The sequence below is a fragment of the Gorilla gorilla genome, chromosome 12, assembly GCF_029281585.2.
Source record: "Gorilla gorilla gorilla isolate KB3781 chromosome 12, NHGRI_mGorGor1-v2.1_pri, whole genome shotgun sequence".
Taxonomy (NCBI): Eukaryota; Metazoa; Chordata; class Mammalia; order Primates; family Hominidae; genus Gorilla; species Gorilla gorilla.
In genome coordinates this window covers 115,902,718-115,920,844 of record NC_073236.2, presented here as the reverse complement: position 1 = coordinate 115,920,844, position 18,127 = coordinate 115,902,718, and the positions used below count along the sequence as shown (strand labels likewise).

The window sequence follows — 18,127 nt, the reverse complement described above, 5'->3', positions numbered from 1 at the left end:
ACCTCAGTTCCTGCCTCCTCAGAAGAAAGAATTCCACTGAGGGGCATAAGGCAGAAGGAGAGACTGAGGCAAGTTTTAGAGCAGGAATAAAAGTTTATTAAAAAGCTCTACAGCAGAAATGAAAGGAAGGAAAGTACACTTGGAAGAGGGCCAAGCGGGTGACCTGAAAAAGAAGTGCACAGTTTGACCTTTTGACCTGGGGTCTTATACATTGGCATACTTCTGGGGTCTTGCATCCCTTCTCCCCTGATTCTTGCCTTGGGAGGCCTGCCTGCATGGGCAGTGGTCTGCCAGCACTTGGGAGGGGAGTGTGCACACTGTGTATACTGGAGTTGTACCCATGCTCACTGGAGGCATTCTTCCCTTACCAGTCCAGTGTCCTTGGAGGGTCACATGTCAGTTAAACTCCGCAATTTGTGTAAGCCCACTTGCCCAGCTCCTGAGATCTTACCGAGAAGCTGATCACCAGTTTCAGGTTTTCTCTATCTATTGGGAGACTGCCTTTCCCTGGCCCCGCTGGATCAATGATCACTTTAGAGGGAGCATAACAACCGCCTGACTGTCGCCTGATGGTTGCCTGACGTACCTGGTTGGAAGCGTGGCCCTCTCCTGCCCTTTTCGAGGCTGACTAGCTACCTGCTGTCACCCCCCCTTCCCTTTTAAGGACTTTTCTGGAATATTGCCTGGGCCACCTGCTTTTATTCGCTGGCCAGAACTTAGTTACTGGCCATCCCCATGGTCTGTATAGGAGACTCGACAATGTATATTTCAGGCGTTGGGCATCATGTGTAGCCGGCGGAATGCCTGTTCAGCCATGGTCCAGCCTGAACGAGCGGGCCTCTTGCTTCATTTTGCAGGGGAGCTGCTGCTTGCCCGCGGTCACCCCAGCGGTCTGGCGGAGCCCTTAGCGCGCAGGGCCGCCGTCTGCGGGCGCTCACGCCCCCGGGGATCCACCCCAAGGAGAACGGTCCTGAGGGCCTGCCGGGCCTTTCACCCCGCGGATTTTGGTTCTTCGCTGTTTCCCTTTGGGGAAGCCAAAGAAACGGTGCCCCTCGCGGTTTCTGCGTTTCCCCCGCGTTGCCAGCGGCCACTCGCGCCGCGCCCCTAGCCCAGAGCCGCCCCTCCCAAGGGCGATAACCCCGAGGGCAACGGCCGCGGGCGGCGCTGCGGTGGCAATGGCGGCGCCCCCTGCACCAGCCGCCGAGGGGTCCCCGCAGCCGGAGCCGCACGCCCCAGAGCCCGGCCCGGGGAGCGCCAAGCGAGGGCGAGAGGTGAGCGGGGCGGCGGGGACCGGGAAGGGGCTGCGTCCTCGGGGAGCTCGAGGGCGTCGCCTCGCAGCCCCTTTTCCAGCTGCGGGCAGCCGGGAGGGGCTCGGCCCAAACCTGCCAGCTCAGGGGCTGCCCTCGCGGGGTTACACGGCTGGGAGCTGGGAGGCTGGGAGGTGCCGGCGCCGGAAAGAGACTAGGACGGGAAGCCTAGCCCTAGCCAAGGAAGTAACTTGGGGATGCGTGGTCATTGCTGTCCTGATTCCCGGCTTAGGGGTCTTGTCCGTGCCACCGCAGGTCCTCCCGGGGTCCCCGAGCTCTGGGCAGGCAGGGCTTTCTGAAGCGCCTGGGGAGGCTGCGTCCTTCCCGACCTCAGGCAGCTGCTGTGGCCTCGCCCAGGCACCAGGCTCCCCTTGGAGGCAGCCTCAGGGAAGGTCCTGGCCATGGGCTCCGACAAGAAGGGAGGAGGGCAGGTGGGAGCGGCGGGGTCTTCGGGGCCCCTTGTCCCTTGCCCGATGCCGCCGGGCCGTGCTGGCCAGTGGGGCTGTGCTGGACGGAGCAAGGGGCCTGGGGCTTCCTGGGCCTCACTGAATGCGCCTGCTCCCTGCTCGTGCCCAGGGCATTCTGTGGCCTCCCCTGACCATCTCAGCCCCCAGCCTGTTCAGGGCTTCCTACGAGGCACCTGGGAGCACAGGATTGCATCCCACAAGAAAGTGAGGTGAGATGAAGGGGCTCTCCGGGGACTCTCACTTCCCAGGGAAACTTAGAAATTCAGGGTGAGATTAACAGCAAGAGGGAAACACTCGCATTGCTGATGAAGTGCCGGCGTGGCATCCTCATACGACTCTCCGAGGGGTGGCAGCCCCGGTCACTCCAAGGAGACCGAGGTGCCCTGCCCTGGGTCACGCAGCTAGAGATAGCAGGGCTGCGCCCCTCGCCCGGAGCCGCCCCTCCCAAGGGCCTTCTCCTTGTACAGCTCACTGTACAGCTGTACCGGGCTTTTATGACTTTCGGTAAAACTGTCATCCTCAAGACGGCAAGATGGGATCATATCCCTGGCTTCACTTGGAAGTTCTTTCTAAAGTTCTAAAAACTTGCTAGGCCTGTTTTGGGGGATACAAGAGTCCCCATTAGGGGGAGAGGGGGACTGTCACGTTGAATTCTGCCTGTTCTTAAAGTTTTCTGGAAGCTGAAATGATGTTCACACAAATGTCAGAAAAGAATCATCCTGCCCCCAGTGTGGTTTTCCCCTGTGGGTAGGAAGAGTGTGCAAAGTGTGATAAACCCTTATCTGGGGAGACCTTCCCTTCACAAGAGCCTGCTGGGGTGTCCTGCAAGATGTGGAAATGGGTGAAGCCGTGTCATCTCCACTCCCTCCAGCCCCCAGCAAACGATGAGAAAAGAGCCCAGCTTCTTCCAAAGAAACAGCACTTTACACAGGGTCTTCATGGCCATTTATTGCTTCAACGGATATATACTGAGCACCTACTGTATACCAAGCTTTGTTCTAGGTACTGGAAACACCATGATAAATAAAAGGTGGAGTTCATGCTCTCAGAGAGCTTACATTCCTGTAGGGAGAGGCAGGAACTAAATGAGAATATAGCAGGCGATAAGTACAACTGAGAGAGGTGAGAGGTTAGGGAATGCCTCTTGGAGGAGGTGACATTTAAGCTGGTGACATCAAACCAGAATGACAAGGAGTCACCTTCCAGGCAGAGGAATGGGAAGGGCAAAGGCCCTGAGGCAGCAACAGACTTGATGATTTTGAGGAATAGGAAGGAGCCCGGCGTGGCTGAAGCAGAGCTATTTGAGGTGAGGCGGGTAGGGGGCCGACTGGGTGGACTCCTTAGCCATGATCAGGACTTGGAGTTTTATTCAAACTGCAACGGCATTGACTGAATACCATGGATCTGGAAACAAACAAACAAACAAACAAAACACACACACACACACACACACACACACACAAAAACACACAAAAAAAAACCCTGCAATAGCAAGCCATTGGAGAGTTTTAATCAGAGAGGAGATGGGATCTGATTATTTATTTATTTATTTATTTATGACTGAGTCTCTGTCGCCCAGGCTGGAGTGCAGTGGTGTGATATTGGCTCACTGCAACCTCTGCCTCCATGGTTCAAGCAATTCTCTTGCCTCAGCCTCCTGAGTAGCTGGGATTACAGGCGGCCACTATGCCTGGCTAATTTTTGTGTTTTTAGTAGAGATGGGGTTTCACCATGTTGGGCAGGCTGGTCTTCAACTCCTGGGCTCAAGCAATCCACCTACCTCGGCCTCCGAAAGTGCTGGGTTTATAGGGATGAGCCACCGTGCGATTTATGTTATTACAAGAGCACTGGCTGCTGGGTGGAGTGGATTGTAGGGAGCAAGGGCAGACACAGAAGCCACTTAGGAGGCATTCACTGATAGACAAGAACTGGAAAGAAGAATAAAAGATGACTCCTAAGTTTGTGGCCTGAGCCACTGAGGGGACCAGCGGTGCCATTTGCTAGGAGCTGGATTAGACAATGGAATGGCCATCAGGAGCTGTATGTAGACCATGCTAAGCTGAGACGCCTGCCAGGCATCCCTGGAGGGCCGTGGGTAGGCAGGCTATGGGTAAATGAGCTATCGCCTCATTTACTCATCGAAACAACCTTGTGAAATTGGCAGGGATGTTGCATTTGACAGATGAGGAAAACAGGCTTAGAGAGATGATGTGATTTATTCAAGGTCACATAGAGGGATAGGTGACAAAGGCAAGCTCAAGCCCAGGTCTCCTGACCTGCAGCTTACACAGCCGTGCTGACTCAGTAAATGACGGCGGCTTCAGCAGGAAGCCCAGGGTAAGATGTCCAGAAGAACTTCCCCCCTGGAAACGTTTAGAGGTCAGGGTTTAGGATCTTTTTTCTCTTCTGTCTCACTTCCTCTTAGGATGACATGGGGGCAAAACGGAGCTGAGAGGTTGCTGGAAAAGCCCTGAAGACATCACAGAGACTCAGGATGTTTACTGAAGTCATAGGGTGTGGGGACCTGTTTTGTGTCTGTTGGGAGAAGGGCTTAGTTCCTGTGTCTCCTCCAGGACAGCAGAGCCGGTCGCCTCTCATTCTGTACGAAGGTGTGCTATGGCATTGGTGGGGTCCCCAACCAGATAGCCTCCAGCGCCACAGCCTTTTACCTGCAGCTTTTCCTGCTTGATATAGCACAGGTAAGTGTGGGCAGCAGCCCGGTCTCTGCTGGCATCTTCCTTGAGGTCTGGTCCTTCCACCCCCACCTCTGCTTCTGCTCCCACTATCCTTGTAGACAGCACTTCTGACACAAGCTCAACAGAAAGCCAGAAGCCAATGAGGGCAAGGTCCTCAAGAATGTTTACTGCAGCCTGTTTGTAGTGGGAAAATGAGAAACAATGTAGATCCCCGACAATATAGAAGCAGTTGGCTAAGTAAGCTGTATCGTAGCCACATAATAGACCAAGCCTGTCCAACCCGCGGCGAGATGGCTTTGAATGCGGCCCCACACAAATTTGTAAACTTTCTTAAAACAGTATGAATTTTTTTTTTTTTAGCTCATTAGCTATCATTAGTGTTAGTGTATTTTATGTGTTTATATGTGGCCCAAGACGATTCTTTTTTTTTTTTTTTTTGAGACAGAGTCTCACTCTGTTGCCCAGGCTGGAGTGCAGTGGTGTGATCTTGGGGCTCACTGCAACCTCTGCCTCCCAGGTTCAAGCGATTCTCATGCCTCAGCCTCCCGAGTAGCTGGGATCACAGGTGCACACCACCACGCTCGGCTAATTTGTTGTTTTTTTTTTTTTGAGATGGAGTCTCGCTCTGTCACCCAGGCTGGAGTGCAATGGCATGATCTCGGCTCACTGCAACCTCTGCCTCCCGGGTTTAGCAATTCTCCTGCCTCAGCCTCCAGAGTAGCTGGGATTACAGGTGCGTGCCATCGTGCCTGGCTAATTTTTTGTATTTTTAGTAGAGACAAGAGTTTCACCATGCTGGCCAGGCTGGTCTTGAACTCCTGACCTCATGATCCACCCACCTCAGCCTCCCAAAGTGCTGGGATTACAGGCGTGAACCACCGCGCCCAGCCTACAGCTAATTTTTGTATTTTTAGCAGAGACGGGGTTTCGCCATGTTGGCCAGGCTGGTCTCGAACTCCTGATCTCAGGTGTTCCATCCACCACAGCTTCCCAAAGTGCTGGGATTACAGGCGTGAGCCACCGTGCCTGGCCAAGACAATTCTTCTTCTTCCAGTGTGGCCCACAGAAGTCAACAGACTGGACTAACATCACTATCAAATAGACTATCATGCAGCCATTCAAAATAATGATCTATACCAGTTGACTTAGAGTGATTTCCATGATGCTCTGGTGAAAAAGAAAAGTTAGTTTTAGAGAAGAGTATATAAAATGATCCCATTTTAACAAAACAAAGAAAGACAGGCTCCATATGTGTGTGTGTGGATGGATATGTATATATACATATGTATCTGTCCATGTTTAAAATGTGAGCATGGAGAAAATTCTAGAAGGATATACACCAACTCATTAATGTTGGCTACCGGAGGGAATGATGGAGAATGGAGGGTAAGTAAAACCAAATTTTTAAAATGAGGTATCCAGCCGAGCATGGTGGCTCACAGCTGTAATCCCAGCACTTTGCGAGGCCGAGGAGGGAGGATCACTTGAGGTCAGGAGTTCAAGACCAGCTTGACCAATATGGTGAACCCCATTTCTACTAAATATACAAAAATTAGCCGGGCGTGGTGGCACACACCTGTAGTCGCAGCTACTCAGGAAGCTGACGCAGGATAATCGCTTGAACCCAGGAGGTGGAGGTTGCAGTGAGCTAAGATTGCACCACCACATTCCAGCCTGGGCAACAGAGCAAGATTCCCTCTCAAAAACAAAACAAAAACCAACAACAAAAAAATGAGGCATCCAGCCGGGTATGGTGGCTCACACACCCAGCACTTTGGGAGGTCAAGGCGGGAGGACCGTTTAAGCTCAGGTGTTCAAGACCAGCCTGGGCAACGTGGCAAAACTCCACCTCCACCAAAAAAAAAATTTAAAAATACAAAAATTAGCTCGGTGTAGAGGAATGTGCCTGTGGTCTCAGCTACTTGGGAGGCTGAGGTGGGAGAATCACCTGAGCCCAAGAGGCAGTGGTTGCAGTGAGCCGAGATGGTGCCACTGCACTCCAGCCTGGGCAACAGAGCGAGGCCCTGTCTCAATTAAAAAATAAAATAAAATAATAAAATGAGGTATCCACGAATGTTTAAGATGACAGTCTGATATGATCCCATTTATATAAACTGATCAATCTCAAGCACACATGAAGAAGCCTATGAAAGGCTGATCATCCAAACGATTCTGGCAGTTGTCTTGGGATGCTGCGATTTCAGAAGAGCTTTGCTTAGTATTTTCCCGCATAGTTTGAGTGTTTTTCTAATGAGTGTATTATTTACATAGTCAGAAAAAACAATGCATCCTTTCCATTGTGAAACACAGTGTCCACCTCTGTCAGCCCAGAGGCACCCTCCTTGCTCTGAGCCAGCCCCAGATGAGGGCCCTGGAGTCCTCTCCGCAGTGGCTGACATGAGTACTAATGGGAGTGTGCAGGGCGGCAGCACTCAGCTCCCTCCCCTGGACTCAGCCTTGGGATCAGCATCCTGGGGAAGGCTGAGGAGCCCTTGACACTGTGGCTCTGCCCTCCGGTCCCGGTTCCCAGGCCTCCCTCTTGATGGCAAGCAGGCCTGGATGGGCTCTCTGCTGCTGCTGGGCCTCAGCTCTCTATCCCCTCCCGTCTGTTTCAGATCCCTGCCGCCCAGGTGTCACTTGTTCTGTTTGGGGGAAAAGTGTCTGGGGCGGCTGCTGACCCTGTGGCTGGGTTCTTCATCAACAGGAGCCAGAGGACAGGGTCTGGACGGCTCATGCCTTGGTGAGCAACCGCTCAGTCCTTAGGATCCAGGCACCTGGTCCTGGCCCTGAGGTCACTGTTTGTCACAGCCCTATTTCCTAGCAGAAACCCACTGGGTGGTTAGGAGACAAGACTGGATAATATCGCAGGTGCACTGGGGACTGACTGTGAGTGATAAGGAGTTCAGAGACATTCTTGGGGACTCTCCCTCCCCAGATAGCACGGGGCTGGATGAAGCCTCCAAGACTCCCAGGCCTGGCCTGGGGCACTGAGTGTGGGAAGGCTGGGCTGAAGGCCATGAGAGGCCTCACGGAGGAAGTACAGCTCAGTGTCCCATTGTCCACACAGGGAAGGGCACCAGCAGCGCTGAGAGTGCAGCTGGAGCTCCCACGAGGAGTGGCCGCCCATTCCCCACTGCCTCCATGACCCATTGGCCACTTCTCCCCTGCTCCTGGCTCCCACCCAGGGCGCCCCAGCCTAGGGATTCTCAAGGGGCAGAGAAGGGGTGGGGTTCCTCCCAGCTGGGCCCTTCATGTCCCCCTGTCTGGGTCGGGGGGCCGCTCCACCTCGGCTGTGCTTCCGCAGGGTGCTGGGCTGCACCCCCTTCATCGCCCTGGCCTACTTCTTCCTGTGGTTCCTGCCCCCCTTCACCAGCCTGCGAGGCCTCTGGTACACGACTTTCTACTGCCTGTTCCAGGCCCTGGCCACGGTAAGCAGGGCCCCTTCCTGGGCCTGTGCTCTGGCGAAGCCCATTGCTGGCCATGGCCACTCTGAAGTGTGCTGTGGGGGCAGGGCTGCTGCCCTCCCCACCCGCCTGTGCCTGGACCATGCCATTGGTGCTCACCAGCCTTGCGCGGGACTGGCTGCCCCCTCCTGCCTTTGGGACCCTAGCTCCGACTTCAGGTGGCCAGCTGGGATATGTCACGTTGGCCTGTGGGTGTCGGGATGTGACACCCGGGATGGGGGAGGTCGCCCGCTGTCACCAGGCAAAGCTGGGGGCGGTTCTAAGCTCTACCGACGCCCCAGTTCTTCCAGGTGCCCTACACAGCGCTCACCATGCTGCTGACTCCCTGCCCAAGGGAGCGGGACTCGGCCACCGCCTACCGTGAGTGCAGCCGTGGGTTTCGGGTTCCAGGGAGGCAACTGCCCCTGGGACCCCACTCCCTCTCAGTCACCTTAAGTGGCACTCTGTCTCCAGGGATGACTGTGGAGATGGCGGGAACACTGATGGGGGCCACTGTCCACGGGCTCATCGTGTCCGGCGCCCACAGACCCCACAGGTGCGAGGCCACTGCGACCCCGGGGCCAGTCACTGTCTCCCCGAATGCAGTAAGTGCACTGGGTGGCAAGGCCCCCCAACCTGGGGTCCCCTCTGCAGGGTCACCTCCTTCCTCTAGCCCTGGTTCTCCTGTCCACACCACTTTGTTGTCTTTTAGTGGGCTCACTGTGCCCCCTCATTCCTTCCCTGCTCCTCCAGTTGAGCAGATGGCCCCCAAATCTAACGTCCTCTGCTAAACCTGCCTCCTTCTGGGTTCCTTCTAGACATAAAATAGAATAGACACTGGGCCAGCCACCTGGAGCAGAGGAGGCCAGCCCCAGAGGAGTGGCGAGGGTGGGGAAAGCCGCAGGACAGGCTAGGGGAGGGGGCAGCAGAGGGGTCTGGTGTCCTCACAGAGCCCTGGGTAAAGCCCTTCCTATGACCCATGCCCCCTCCCCCAGCCCTGACCAGGTGAGCCCCCAACCCGCAGCATGAAATGGTGAAATGAGAGGGGGAAGCCCCCTTCCTTCCCTTTCGCAGCAGGTCCCTTCAGCACTGAGCAGATACGCCTCTATTTCATCCACCACATTTACCTCTTTTTCCATTTCCCCCTTTCCTTAAGTAAATGACATTATCATCCTCCAGCACTGTCCTCTTCTTCTCCTCCCCTCTCTCAACTCTCCAACCTATGACTGAATCCTGCCCATTTTTTAGGCCAAAAGTCTTCTGGGATGCATCCAGCCACCCTGCACCCCACTGCCATGCCCCGGCCCGTGCCACTACCTCCCTCCCCACCCCACAACTGCTGCCTCCGCCTCTTACACGGCATCCCATCCTTGCCTTCTGCCACCTCCCTGTGCGGTCAGGTGCCCTTTGAAAGGAGTGTGAGCAATGTTCATCCTCATTGCCTCCTGTTCTGCCCACGATCCCCTCCCCCAAGATACTCTTTGTGGGGAAGAGGGGCTGGGGCAATGCAGGCTGGGTGACCGACTACCCCAGTCCCAGGGAAGGTGGGGCCCTGCCTCTAGGATGCTGCAGCAGAGTGAGCAAGGGGGATTGACTCGACCATAAAGGGTGTAGGGGCCACCTCCTCCCCCTATTCTGTTGGGGAGGGGTAGCCATGATTTGTCCCAGCCTGGGGCTCCCCCTCTGGTTTCCTATTTGCAGTTACTTGAATAAAAAAAAATCCTTTTCTAGAAAAAAAAAAAAAAAAAGGATTTTGAGCATGGGTGGCCCTCGCCTTCAGGACTGGGCATGGGCTGCCCTCGGCAGCCTTCATGTAGGCCTCTCCTCTGTGTGCCCTGAAACCTGCTGTGTTGGCCTTTTGTGCTTTTTTTTTTTTTTTTTTTGAGACGGAATCTCGATCTGTTGCCCAGGCTGGAGTGCAGGGGCGCAATCTCAGCTCACTGCAACCTCCGTCTCCCGGATTCAGGCCATTCTCCTGCCTCAGCCTCCTGAGTAGCTGGGATTACAGGCATGCGCCACCACGCCTGGCTAATTTTTGTATTTTTAGTAGAGATGGGGTTTTGCCATGTTGGCCAGGCTGGTCTCAAACTCCTGACCTCAGGTGATCCGCCCGCCTCAGCCTCCCAAAGTGCTGGGATTACAGGCGTGAGCCACCGCGCTTGACCGGTGCTTGTTTTTAAGTTAATATTTCAGATTTACACAAAGGCAGAGAGGCACAGATCTTAGTGTGGTCCCTGGACCAGCAGCATCAGCAACACCTGGAACTTTGTTAGAAAGGTAGATCCTCAGGCCCTACCTCAGTCCTCTGATTCACTAATTCTAGGGACCGGGCCCAGCAATCTCTGTGTTAACAAGCCCTCCCGGGGATTCCGCCCCCACCAATGTCTCAGCATCAATAGTATGAGAAGAATACCAGTAATATCTGTGGCCCAACACCCATTCAAGAAAATGTTACAGCCAGGTGCAGTGGCTCACGCCTGTAATCCCAGCACTTTGAGGGGCCGAGGCGGGTGGATCATTTGAGGTCAGGAGTTCAAGAGCAGCCTGGCCAACATGGTGAAACCCCATCATTACTAAAAATACAAAAATTAGCCGGGCATGGTGGCAGGCACCTGTAATCCCAGCTACTTGGGAGGCTGAGGCAGGAGAATCACTTGAACCCAGGAGGCAGAGGTTGCAGTGAGCAGGGATCGTGCCATTGCACTCCAGCCTGGGCAATCACCTTGCCTATGTACTCTGCAAAATGAAAATGAAGGGCCTTGGAAAGTCAATCTCCCCTTTCCCAATACACCTACCGCCCCCGCCAGGGGATTGCAGCCTCCAGCACTGGCACCCTCTAGGTGTCCACTAAGCACCTGGATTGGGATAGGTGAGAGGCCCCCACCCTCCGAATCCACACACTGCTGCTGGCCAAGGGCCAGAAGGCTGTATCCTAGACTGACTCTCCCTGCACTCACATCTGCGCCCCCATTCAGGCCTCCCATGCCTCTCTCCAATGCCAATGCCATCTCCTCAGGTGGAGCAGAGCTACCTGGTCCTGTTCTGTACACATGCCTCCCAGCTACACGACCACGTCCAGGGCCTGGTGCTAACTGTCCTGGTGAGGGGACCTGGGGTGGTGGAGGCTAGGTCACTTGGGGCCCTGAGCTGGGGACATGTGTGGTCCTTGATGTGACACAAGGGTTGGGGAAGGGAAAGTATCAAGGAGTGGGGAGCAGGAGGCTGAGAACCCATTCCCAGGGGGCAGAGCCTCATGTGAGCAGAGACTGGATGCTCTTGGTGGCTCACAACCCACTGTCCCATCAGATTTCACTTACAAAATTGAAATCCATTATAAAATGATTAAGAATCTCAAGACAGCAACAGCAGAGCATTGAACCCCAGAGGCAGTGCCCTCCAGAGCATGAGGTCCAGGGTGGTTGCACAGGATGAGTGCCCTGCCCCACCCTGCGCCCTCCCTCTCCTCCCCTCCCCTCCCCAGAGGCAGCCTCTGTCCCGAACTGGCTGTGACTCTCGTGCATGTCTTTATAGGCATTTTAATGCATATGTATTCTTCTCTGAATGACAAGTAGCACTGTCCTGCTTCCTATATATACAGAGGCAGGGTCTTACTCTGCCACCCAGGCTGGAGTGCAATGGTGCAATCACAGCTCACTGCAACCTCGACCTCCCAGACTCAAGCGATTCTGCCACCTCAGCCTCCCTAGTAGCTGGGACTGCAGGTGCATGCACACCACCACACCTGGCTAATTTTTGTATTTTCTTTGGTAGATATGGGGTTTCGCCATGTTGCCCAGGCTGGTCTTGAACTCCTGGGTTCAAGGGATCCACCTGCCTCAGCTTCCCAAAGAGCTGGAATGACAGGCATGAGCCACCGTGCCTGTCCCTGCTTCCTATATTAATTTTTTATTTTTATTTTTTGAGATGAGAGTCTCGCTCTGTCGCTTAGGCTGGAGTGCAGTACTGTGATCTCGGCTCACTGCAACCTCCATCTCCCCAGTTCAAGTGATTCTCCTGCCTCAGCCTCCTGAGTAGCTAGGATGACAGGCACCCGCCACCACACCCAGCTAAATGTTTGTATTTTTAGTAGAGATGGGGTTTCACGATGTTGGCCAGGCTCGTCTGGAACTCCTGACCTCAAATGATCCACCCACCTTGGCCTCCCAAAGTGCTAGGATGACAGGCATGAGCCACCGCACCCGGCCCTGCTTCCTCTGTTAATCTGAGTCACCATGCATCTCACCGTGCTGTAACCACCTGCTCCTGGATCTGTCTTCCTCCCCACACTCTGAGCCCTGTGGATGGACAGGGCTCACTTATTCATCATTGGAGCCTCAGGGCCTGGCATGCGGAAGGCAGCAGCAGTCAATGTTTGCTTCATAGAATGTGGGAAGGAGCACTTTGGCTCCTGGGGCATGTGTCCTCTTTGCCATGCAGGGAACACAGGGTCAGCAGAGCGGGTGCGTGGAAGGACCAGCCCGGGCCCAGAGAGTGTGCTGTCCTGTGGGGTGATTGGGAGGTGGGGACCCAGCGTCCTGGGCTTGGGTTGTGCCTCCCTCCGCTCCCATTGGGAGGCAGTACTGCCCTGCCTCTCCGATGTCACCACCTCCAGGGGTTGAAGACATCACCCACCCCAGTCCTGTCCTGTCCCACAGGCCCGTCTCTACTGCATTGCGGCTGCCGTGGTTGTAGTGACTTACCCCGTGTGCATCAGTTTACTGTGCCTAGGGGTGAAGGAGCGGCCAGGTATGGGGTTTGGTGAGGAGGGAAGCAGAAGCTGGGGGCAGGGCTCTCCTTGGGGGCAGGTTTTGCTTTTGAACTCTGCAAAGCCAAGGTGACACCCTTCTGCGTTGCAGACCCCTCTGCCCCAGCCTCAGGCCCAGGCTTGAGTTTCCTGGCTGGGCTGGGCCTCACTACCCGGCACCCACCCTACCTGAAGCTGGTGATCTCCTTCCTGTTCATCTCTGCTGCTGTTCAGGTACCTCTGGCCAGCTGCCCCCGACAGGCTTGGTGCTGGCCATGCTGACCTTGCATAGGTTCAGGGTGCAGTCTCGGCTTGAGTTTTATAGGGAGAAACCTGCGGCTGGCACATGGCTCAGAGGGGCTGGTGCCGGGAGGGAGATCCCGGTAGGGCTTGTGGGAATGGAGGGCCAGGGCCTGGGCACTAGGAGGCTGACAATGTCTGGGCGGTTTCCTCTCACATTACCTGAAGTGTAGTCAAGTCCACCTGATCACAGCTGAGCAGGTGATGAGGGTGGCCTAGGAGTGGTGTTTGTATCTGTGTTGGGGATAAGTGTCCTTTGTGGGGGAAGGGACTGTATGATGGTAGCAGCAAGCCAAGGTCCCAATGGAGATGCCACACTCGAGACCCTGTCCTTGCCCTTGACTTCTGAGCTCCTGCCATGCCCTGCACATACCCACTTCCTGTCCATCTCCTCAGGTGGAGCAGAGCTACCTGGTCCTGTTCTGTACACATGCCTCCCAGCTACACGACCACGTCCAGGGCCTGGTGCTAACTGTCCTGGTGAGGGGACCTGGGGTGGTGGAGGCTAGGTCACTTGGGGCCCTGAGTTGGGGACATGTGTGGCCCTTGATGTGACACATATGGCCAGAGTTCTGGTGGTCAACATTTTGGACTTTGCTTTGGTCTTGGTCACCTGCATTCCAGCAGAGGGTAGAATTGGGGCCAGGATTACAACATTCATAGCCACCGGTTTGAACCAGGGGCAAGGCCAAGGTCAGGCATCCAATCTAAAAGCCAAGGCCTTGGGGTCCCAGGCGAAGCCGCTGGCAGCACGGCCTTGGCGTGACGACGCTGTCTGCTCACAGGTCTCAGCCGTGCTGAGCACCCCGCTGTGGGAGTGGGTTCTCCAGCGCTTTGGGAAGAAGACGTCAGCCTTCGGGATCTTTGTGAGTGAGGCGGGAATCAAGGATTGGGGGTGGCCGGAGGGGAGAGGCGAGCGAGGTGACCTTGGTGCCTGAGCCTCCTGGGGCCAGCAGGGGTGGATCTGTGTTCCCTTGAGTCTTTAGGGCCTAGCACAGGGCAAGGCATGGGGGTCGTCAGTCGAGTCGTGTGTGAAGGAGCAGGCCCCACGAAGAAGCAGGTGGCGGGACAGCTGGTGTGTGTGTCTCCCCAGGCGATGGTGCCCTTTGCGATCTTGCTGGCTGCTGTGCCCACAGCACCTGTGGCATATGTCGTGGCCTTTGTATCTGGCGTGAGCATTGCTGTGTCCTTGCTGCTACCCTGGTAGGCTGGGTGTGGGGGCCTCACGTGTGTCCACAGTGGGTGTCACCTCCTTCATGTAAACCTGCTGTCCCAGTCCCCCTGCGCCCAGCCTGTGCAGGAGATGGAGGCCACCAGCTCCATCCTCAGAGCCCTCCTGAGAGGACATCAGGCAGTAGGAATGGCAGGGGGCTGGCAGGGGGCTGGCGGGGGGTATGAGCACACAGGCCATCTGCTTCTCTGGTGGCCAGTCTGGTCCTGGGCACAGAACTCAGGGATGAATCCACTTTGGCCTCCGTCCCCAGAGAATTCACAGGCTGCTGGTGGCCAAGGGGCTAGGAGGGCTAACTCCACACCCCCGCCGCAGGTCCATGCTGCCAGACGTGGTGGATGACTTTCAGCTGCAGCACCGTCACGGGCCAGGCCTGGAGACCATCTTCTACTCCTCCTACGTCTTCTTCACCAAGCTGTCTGGCGCTTGTGCCCTGGGCATCTCCACCCTCAGTCTGGAGTGAGTCCCAGGGTTAGGATACAGCAGAGGCACCAAGGACCAGTGGGCAGGAAGAGGGCAAAGCCCCCCACCTACCAAGCTCGGGGCATCCATGAGCCTGGGGCCTAAGCGCTACTCTTTGGAGAGTGTGGGGAACCACTTCCCCAGGTTTCTCTGTGCATGAGACTGAGAGGGCCAGCTCCCCCATTCTCAGTTCCCTCTAAACTCTGCCAGGTCAGCCTGTCACCTTGACACTCCTCTCCTGATCTGACCAGGAAATGAGGTCCACGTTTGAGGAGGGGGTGGGGTGGGGTGAGGTGTCGAGTCCCTCCACCCAGGGTGCCAGGCTCAGCAGGCCCTGCCCTAATGGCTGGCTGATGTTTCTCCAGGTTCTCGGGGTATAAGGCAGGGTTCTGCAAGCAAGCAGAGGAGGTGGTGGTCACCCTCAAGGTCCTCATTGGCGCCGTGCCCACCTGCATGATCCTTGCTGGGCTCTGCATCCTCATGGTCGGCTCCACTCCAAAGACACCCAGTCGGGATGCCTCCAGCCGGCTGAGCCTTCGGAGGTAAGCCCCGCACGCCCCCTGCAGCCAGCGAGGCACAGTGTGGGCTGCTGGGGGAATGACTAACACCAGCCTGCAGACGTCCCTGCTGTGTCACACAGTCCTGCCTCTGGGACCTCTTTCCTTAGCTCAGGGTCACCCTTTTCTCCTGGATTTTCTTCTCCCACTCTGGCCACCCCTTCTCAGTCTTCTTCCTTTGATCACCTGGTAGACTGTGGTATGTGAGGGCTCACTCCTTGACCTCCTATTGGTTTTGCTCTCCAAAGCCCCCTCGGTACCTCTTCTGCTAGCCTGACCCAACTCAGGCACTCCTTGTGCCTGGTGACTGCTAGAGCTGCCCCTCCAGCCTGTGCTTCCCTCAACTTCCACAGCCGCATATCACTGGCATGTGGACATTTCCACCTAGTAGCCCACAAGCCTGGCACTCAGTCTCGATGAGCCTCAATGGAACTCATCTTGTCCCCCTAACTGGCTCCTCCTTCTGTGTCCCTGTCTTGGTGAATGACACCATCATTCCCTCTGGGTGGAAGCCTAGGAGTCTTCTGCTCTTCCCTCCCACGGGCAATACTGAGCAGGTCTCTGACCCGGTCCTTCCCCTACCAGAACACCGACCCCACTGACGGGGAGGATCTACTCACTGTCTGACCTTCTGGGGAGGCTATGGGAACCTTGAAGGCTGGGGCTGGCTGTTTTATTCCTTTTTGTATCCCAAGAGCCCAGCACAGAGCCTGAGGCTAAGCAGGTACTCAGGAATCACTGCTGCAGCATCACCACGTCTGGTCCAGCAGACGTGCACAAGCACCCAATGTTCACACACGTAAGGTCCACGAGCATGCACACATCATGCAGGCCCACGTGGGACAGGCAGTGGGTGGCCTTGTCATCAGCCACTCCCTGCCGAGGGTGACGGCCTCGGGCTCTGCAGCAGAGAGATACTGAGGGCACGCTTCCCAGTCAGGGAAGGCCAGGCGGATGGGGAACTGCTTGATGGCACTTGGAGAAACAGGGTTGTAGCTCATTTACAGGACCTGGGAGGGGAGGAGTTGAAGAGGAGTTGCTGGGAAGACAAGGAGCAGCCATCAAACCTTCCGCGGGCTTCTGCAGCAGGACAGAGGGCCCACACCACTTCCATCCTTCCCCTTGGCTTCCTTCCCTTCCCACAGGAGGACCAGCTACAGCCTGGCCTAAAGCTTAGCAGGGCGACTGTGAATGGACACAGGAGCCAGCACCCTCGGGGCCTGACATCGCCCTCCTCAGCCCTTCAGCACCTGGTCTGGCAGTTTAGCATGTGGCCTTCTTCCCTGGGATGTGGAGTCTTCGGCAATGTGTCCTGAAGGGACTGGTCCGCACTCCAGGACCCCACTTGGCATTTCTTGTCTGTTGCCTTCAGACTATCTCAGATAGGCCTGTGCCCCTGACTAGCCCAGTAGCACTTGTCTCTAGAAAAAGGAAGCTCCTGCCCAACCTGGCTTGTGGACCAGTAATATCTGTGGCCTACCACCCATTCAAGAAAACGTTACAGCAGGCTCACTGCAAAATCCGCCTCCCAGGTTCACACCATTCTCCTGCCTCAGCCTCCCAAGTAGCTGGGACTACAGGTGCCCGCCACCACGCCCGGCTAATTTTTGCATTTTTAGTAGAGACGGGGTTTCACCATGTTAGCCAGAATGGTTTCGATCTCCTGACCTCGTGATCCGCCCCGCCTCAGCCTTCCAACGGCATGAGCCACCGTACCCGGCCTGCCCAGGCTGGTCTTAAACTCCTGGCCTCAGGTGATCCTACTGCCTCAGCCTCCTGAGTAGCTGCGATTACAGACACAAGCCCCCATTCCCAGCTCTAGCATTTCTTAAGGACAAAATTGGTGTGTAAGTAACAGGAAATTCACATTATGCTGTACTCATTCTCTAATATCACAGCCATGTTAGAACAAATTTGGGTTTTCAAAACAAGCGTAACTGAACAGAGTATATATGTGTATGTATATAAATATATAGAAATCCTAAATGGTCCCTGTGACATAAGAAATACACATTTGGTCTCTGCCCCAGGTTCCTGGCACAGAGCTTCTAAAATGCTAGTAACTTCCTGAGTGGTAGGGGTGAGGGGAACATCTTTTGTTATACATAAGAAGCTCTTTTCAAACAGATCTGAGTTTATGCTAATGATGTGACTGGCAGAGGTTGGGGGCTGGTTGCCAGAGAAACCAACCATGTGATTAGAAGGTTGAAACTTTCAGCCTTATCTTCCTACCGGGAGGGGACAGGGGCTGAAGACTGAGCTCATCATCAATGATTTAATCAATCGTGCCCATGTAATGGAGCCTCCACTTCCAAACGAAGGGGTTCGGAGAGCTTCTAGGTTGGTGAACACATTCATGTACCAGGAGGTCTACCCCACTCCACGGGGACAGAAACTCTTGTGTAGGGGACCCTTTTAGATTTCATTCTATATACCTCTTCATCTGGCTGTTCATTTTACAATCAACCAATAAATGTTAAGTAAAGTGTTTCTCTGTGTTCTATGCATTATAGGAAATTATCGAATCTGAGGAGGGTTTTGTGGGAATCCCCTATTTGCAGCCAAGCTGGAGAGAAGTGTGTATCGCCTGGAGACCCACTACTTGAAACTGGTATCGGAAGTGGGGATCAGCCTGTTGGACTGAGCCCGTAACCTACTGGGTCTGCACTAACTCTGGGTAGTAACAGAATTGAATGAAATTGTAGGGTACCCAGTTCATGTCCACAGAGAACTGAAGAATCGCTTGGTGTAGAAAAAGCCACACATCTGATGTCAGAAGTGTTCTGTGGTTACAGAAAAAAATAGTTTCTCCTTTTAGTCTCATAAATATTAAAGGATTAAATAAATATTTAAAAATATTCCCACAAAGGGCCAGGCGCGGTGGCTCACGCCTGTAATCCCAGCACTTTGGGAGGCCGAG

The 18,127-nt window shown here is 55.1% G+C and overlaps 1 protein-coding gene across 1 annotated transcript; it reads left to right on the top strand.

The window, feature by feature from the left end:
• Window positions 1–1,135: 1,135 nt before the first annotated feature.
• On the top strand, window positions 1,136–17,687 carry MFSD2B (MFSD2 lysolipid transporter B, sphingolipid). The gene is made up of 14 exons (XM_019021464.4): window positions 1,136–1,271; window positions 4,348–4,473; window positions 7,086–7,210; window positions 7,775–7,898; window positions 8,216–8,294; window positions 8,388–8,518; window positions 12,569–12,659; window positions 12,770–12,891; window positions 13,354–13,437; window positions 13,743–13,823; window positions 14,051–14,160; window positions 14,504–14,647; window positions 15,016–15,192; window positions 16,353–17,687. The coding sequence occupies exons 1-14, from the start codon at window positions 1,176–1,178 to the stop codon at window positions 16,375–16,377; spliced, it is 1,515 nt and encodes a 504-aa protein (XP_018877009.4). The 5' UTR covers window positions 1,136–1,175; the 3' UTR covers window positions 16,378–17,687.
• The last annotated feature ends 440 nt before the right edge of the window (window positions 17,688–18,127 follow it).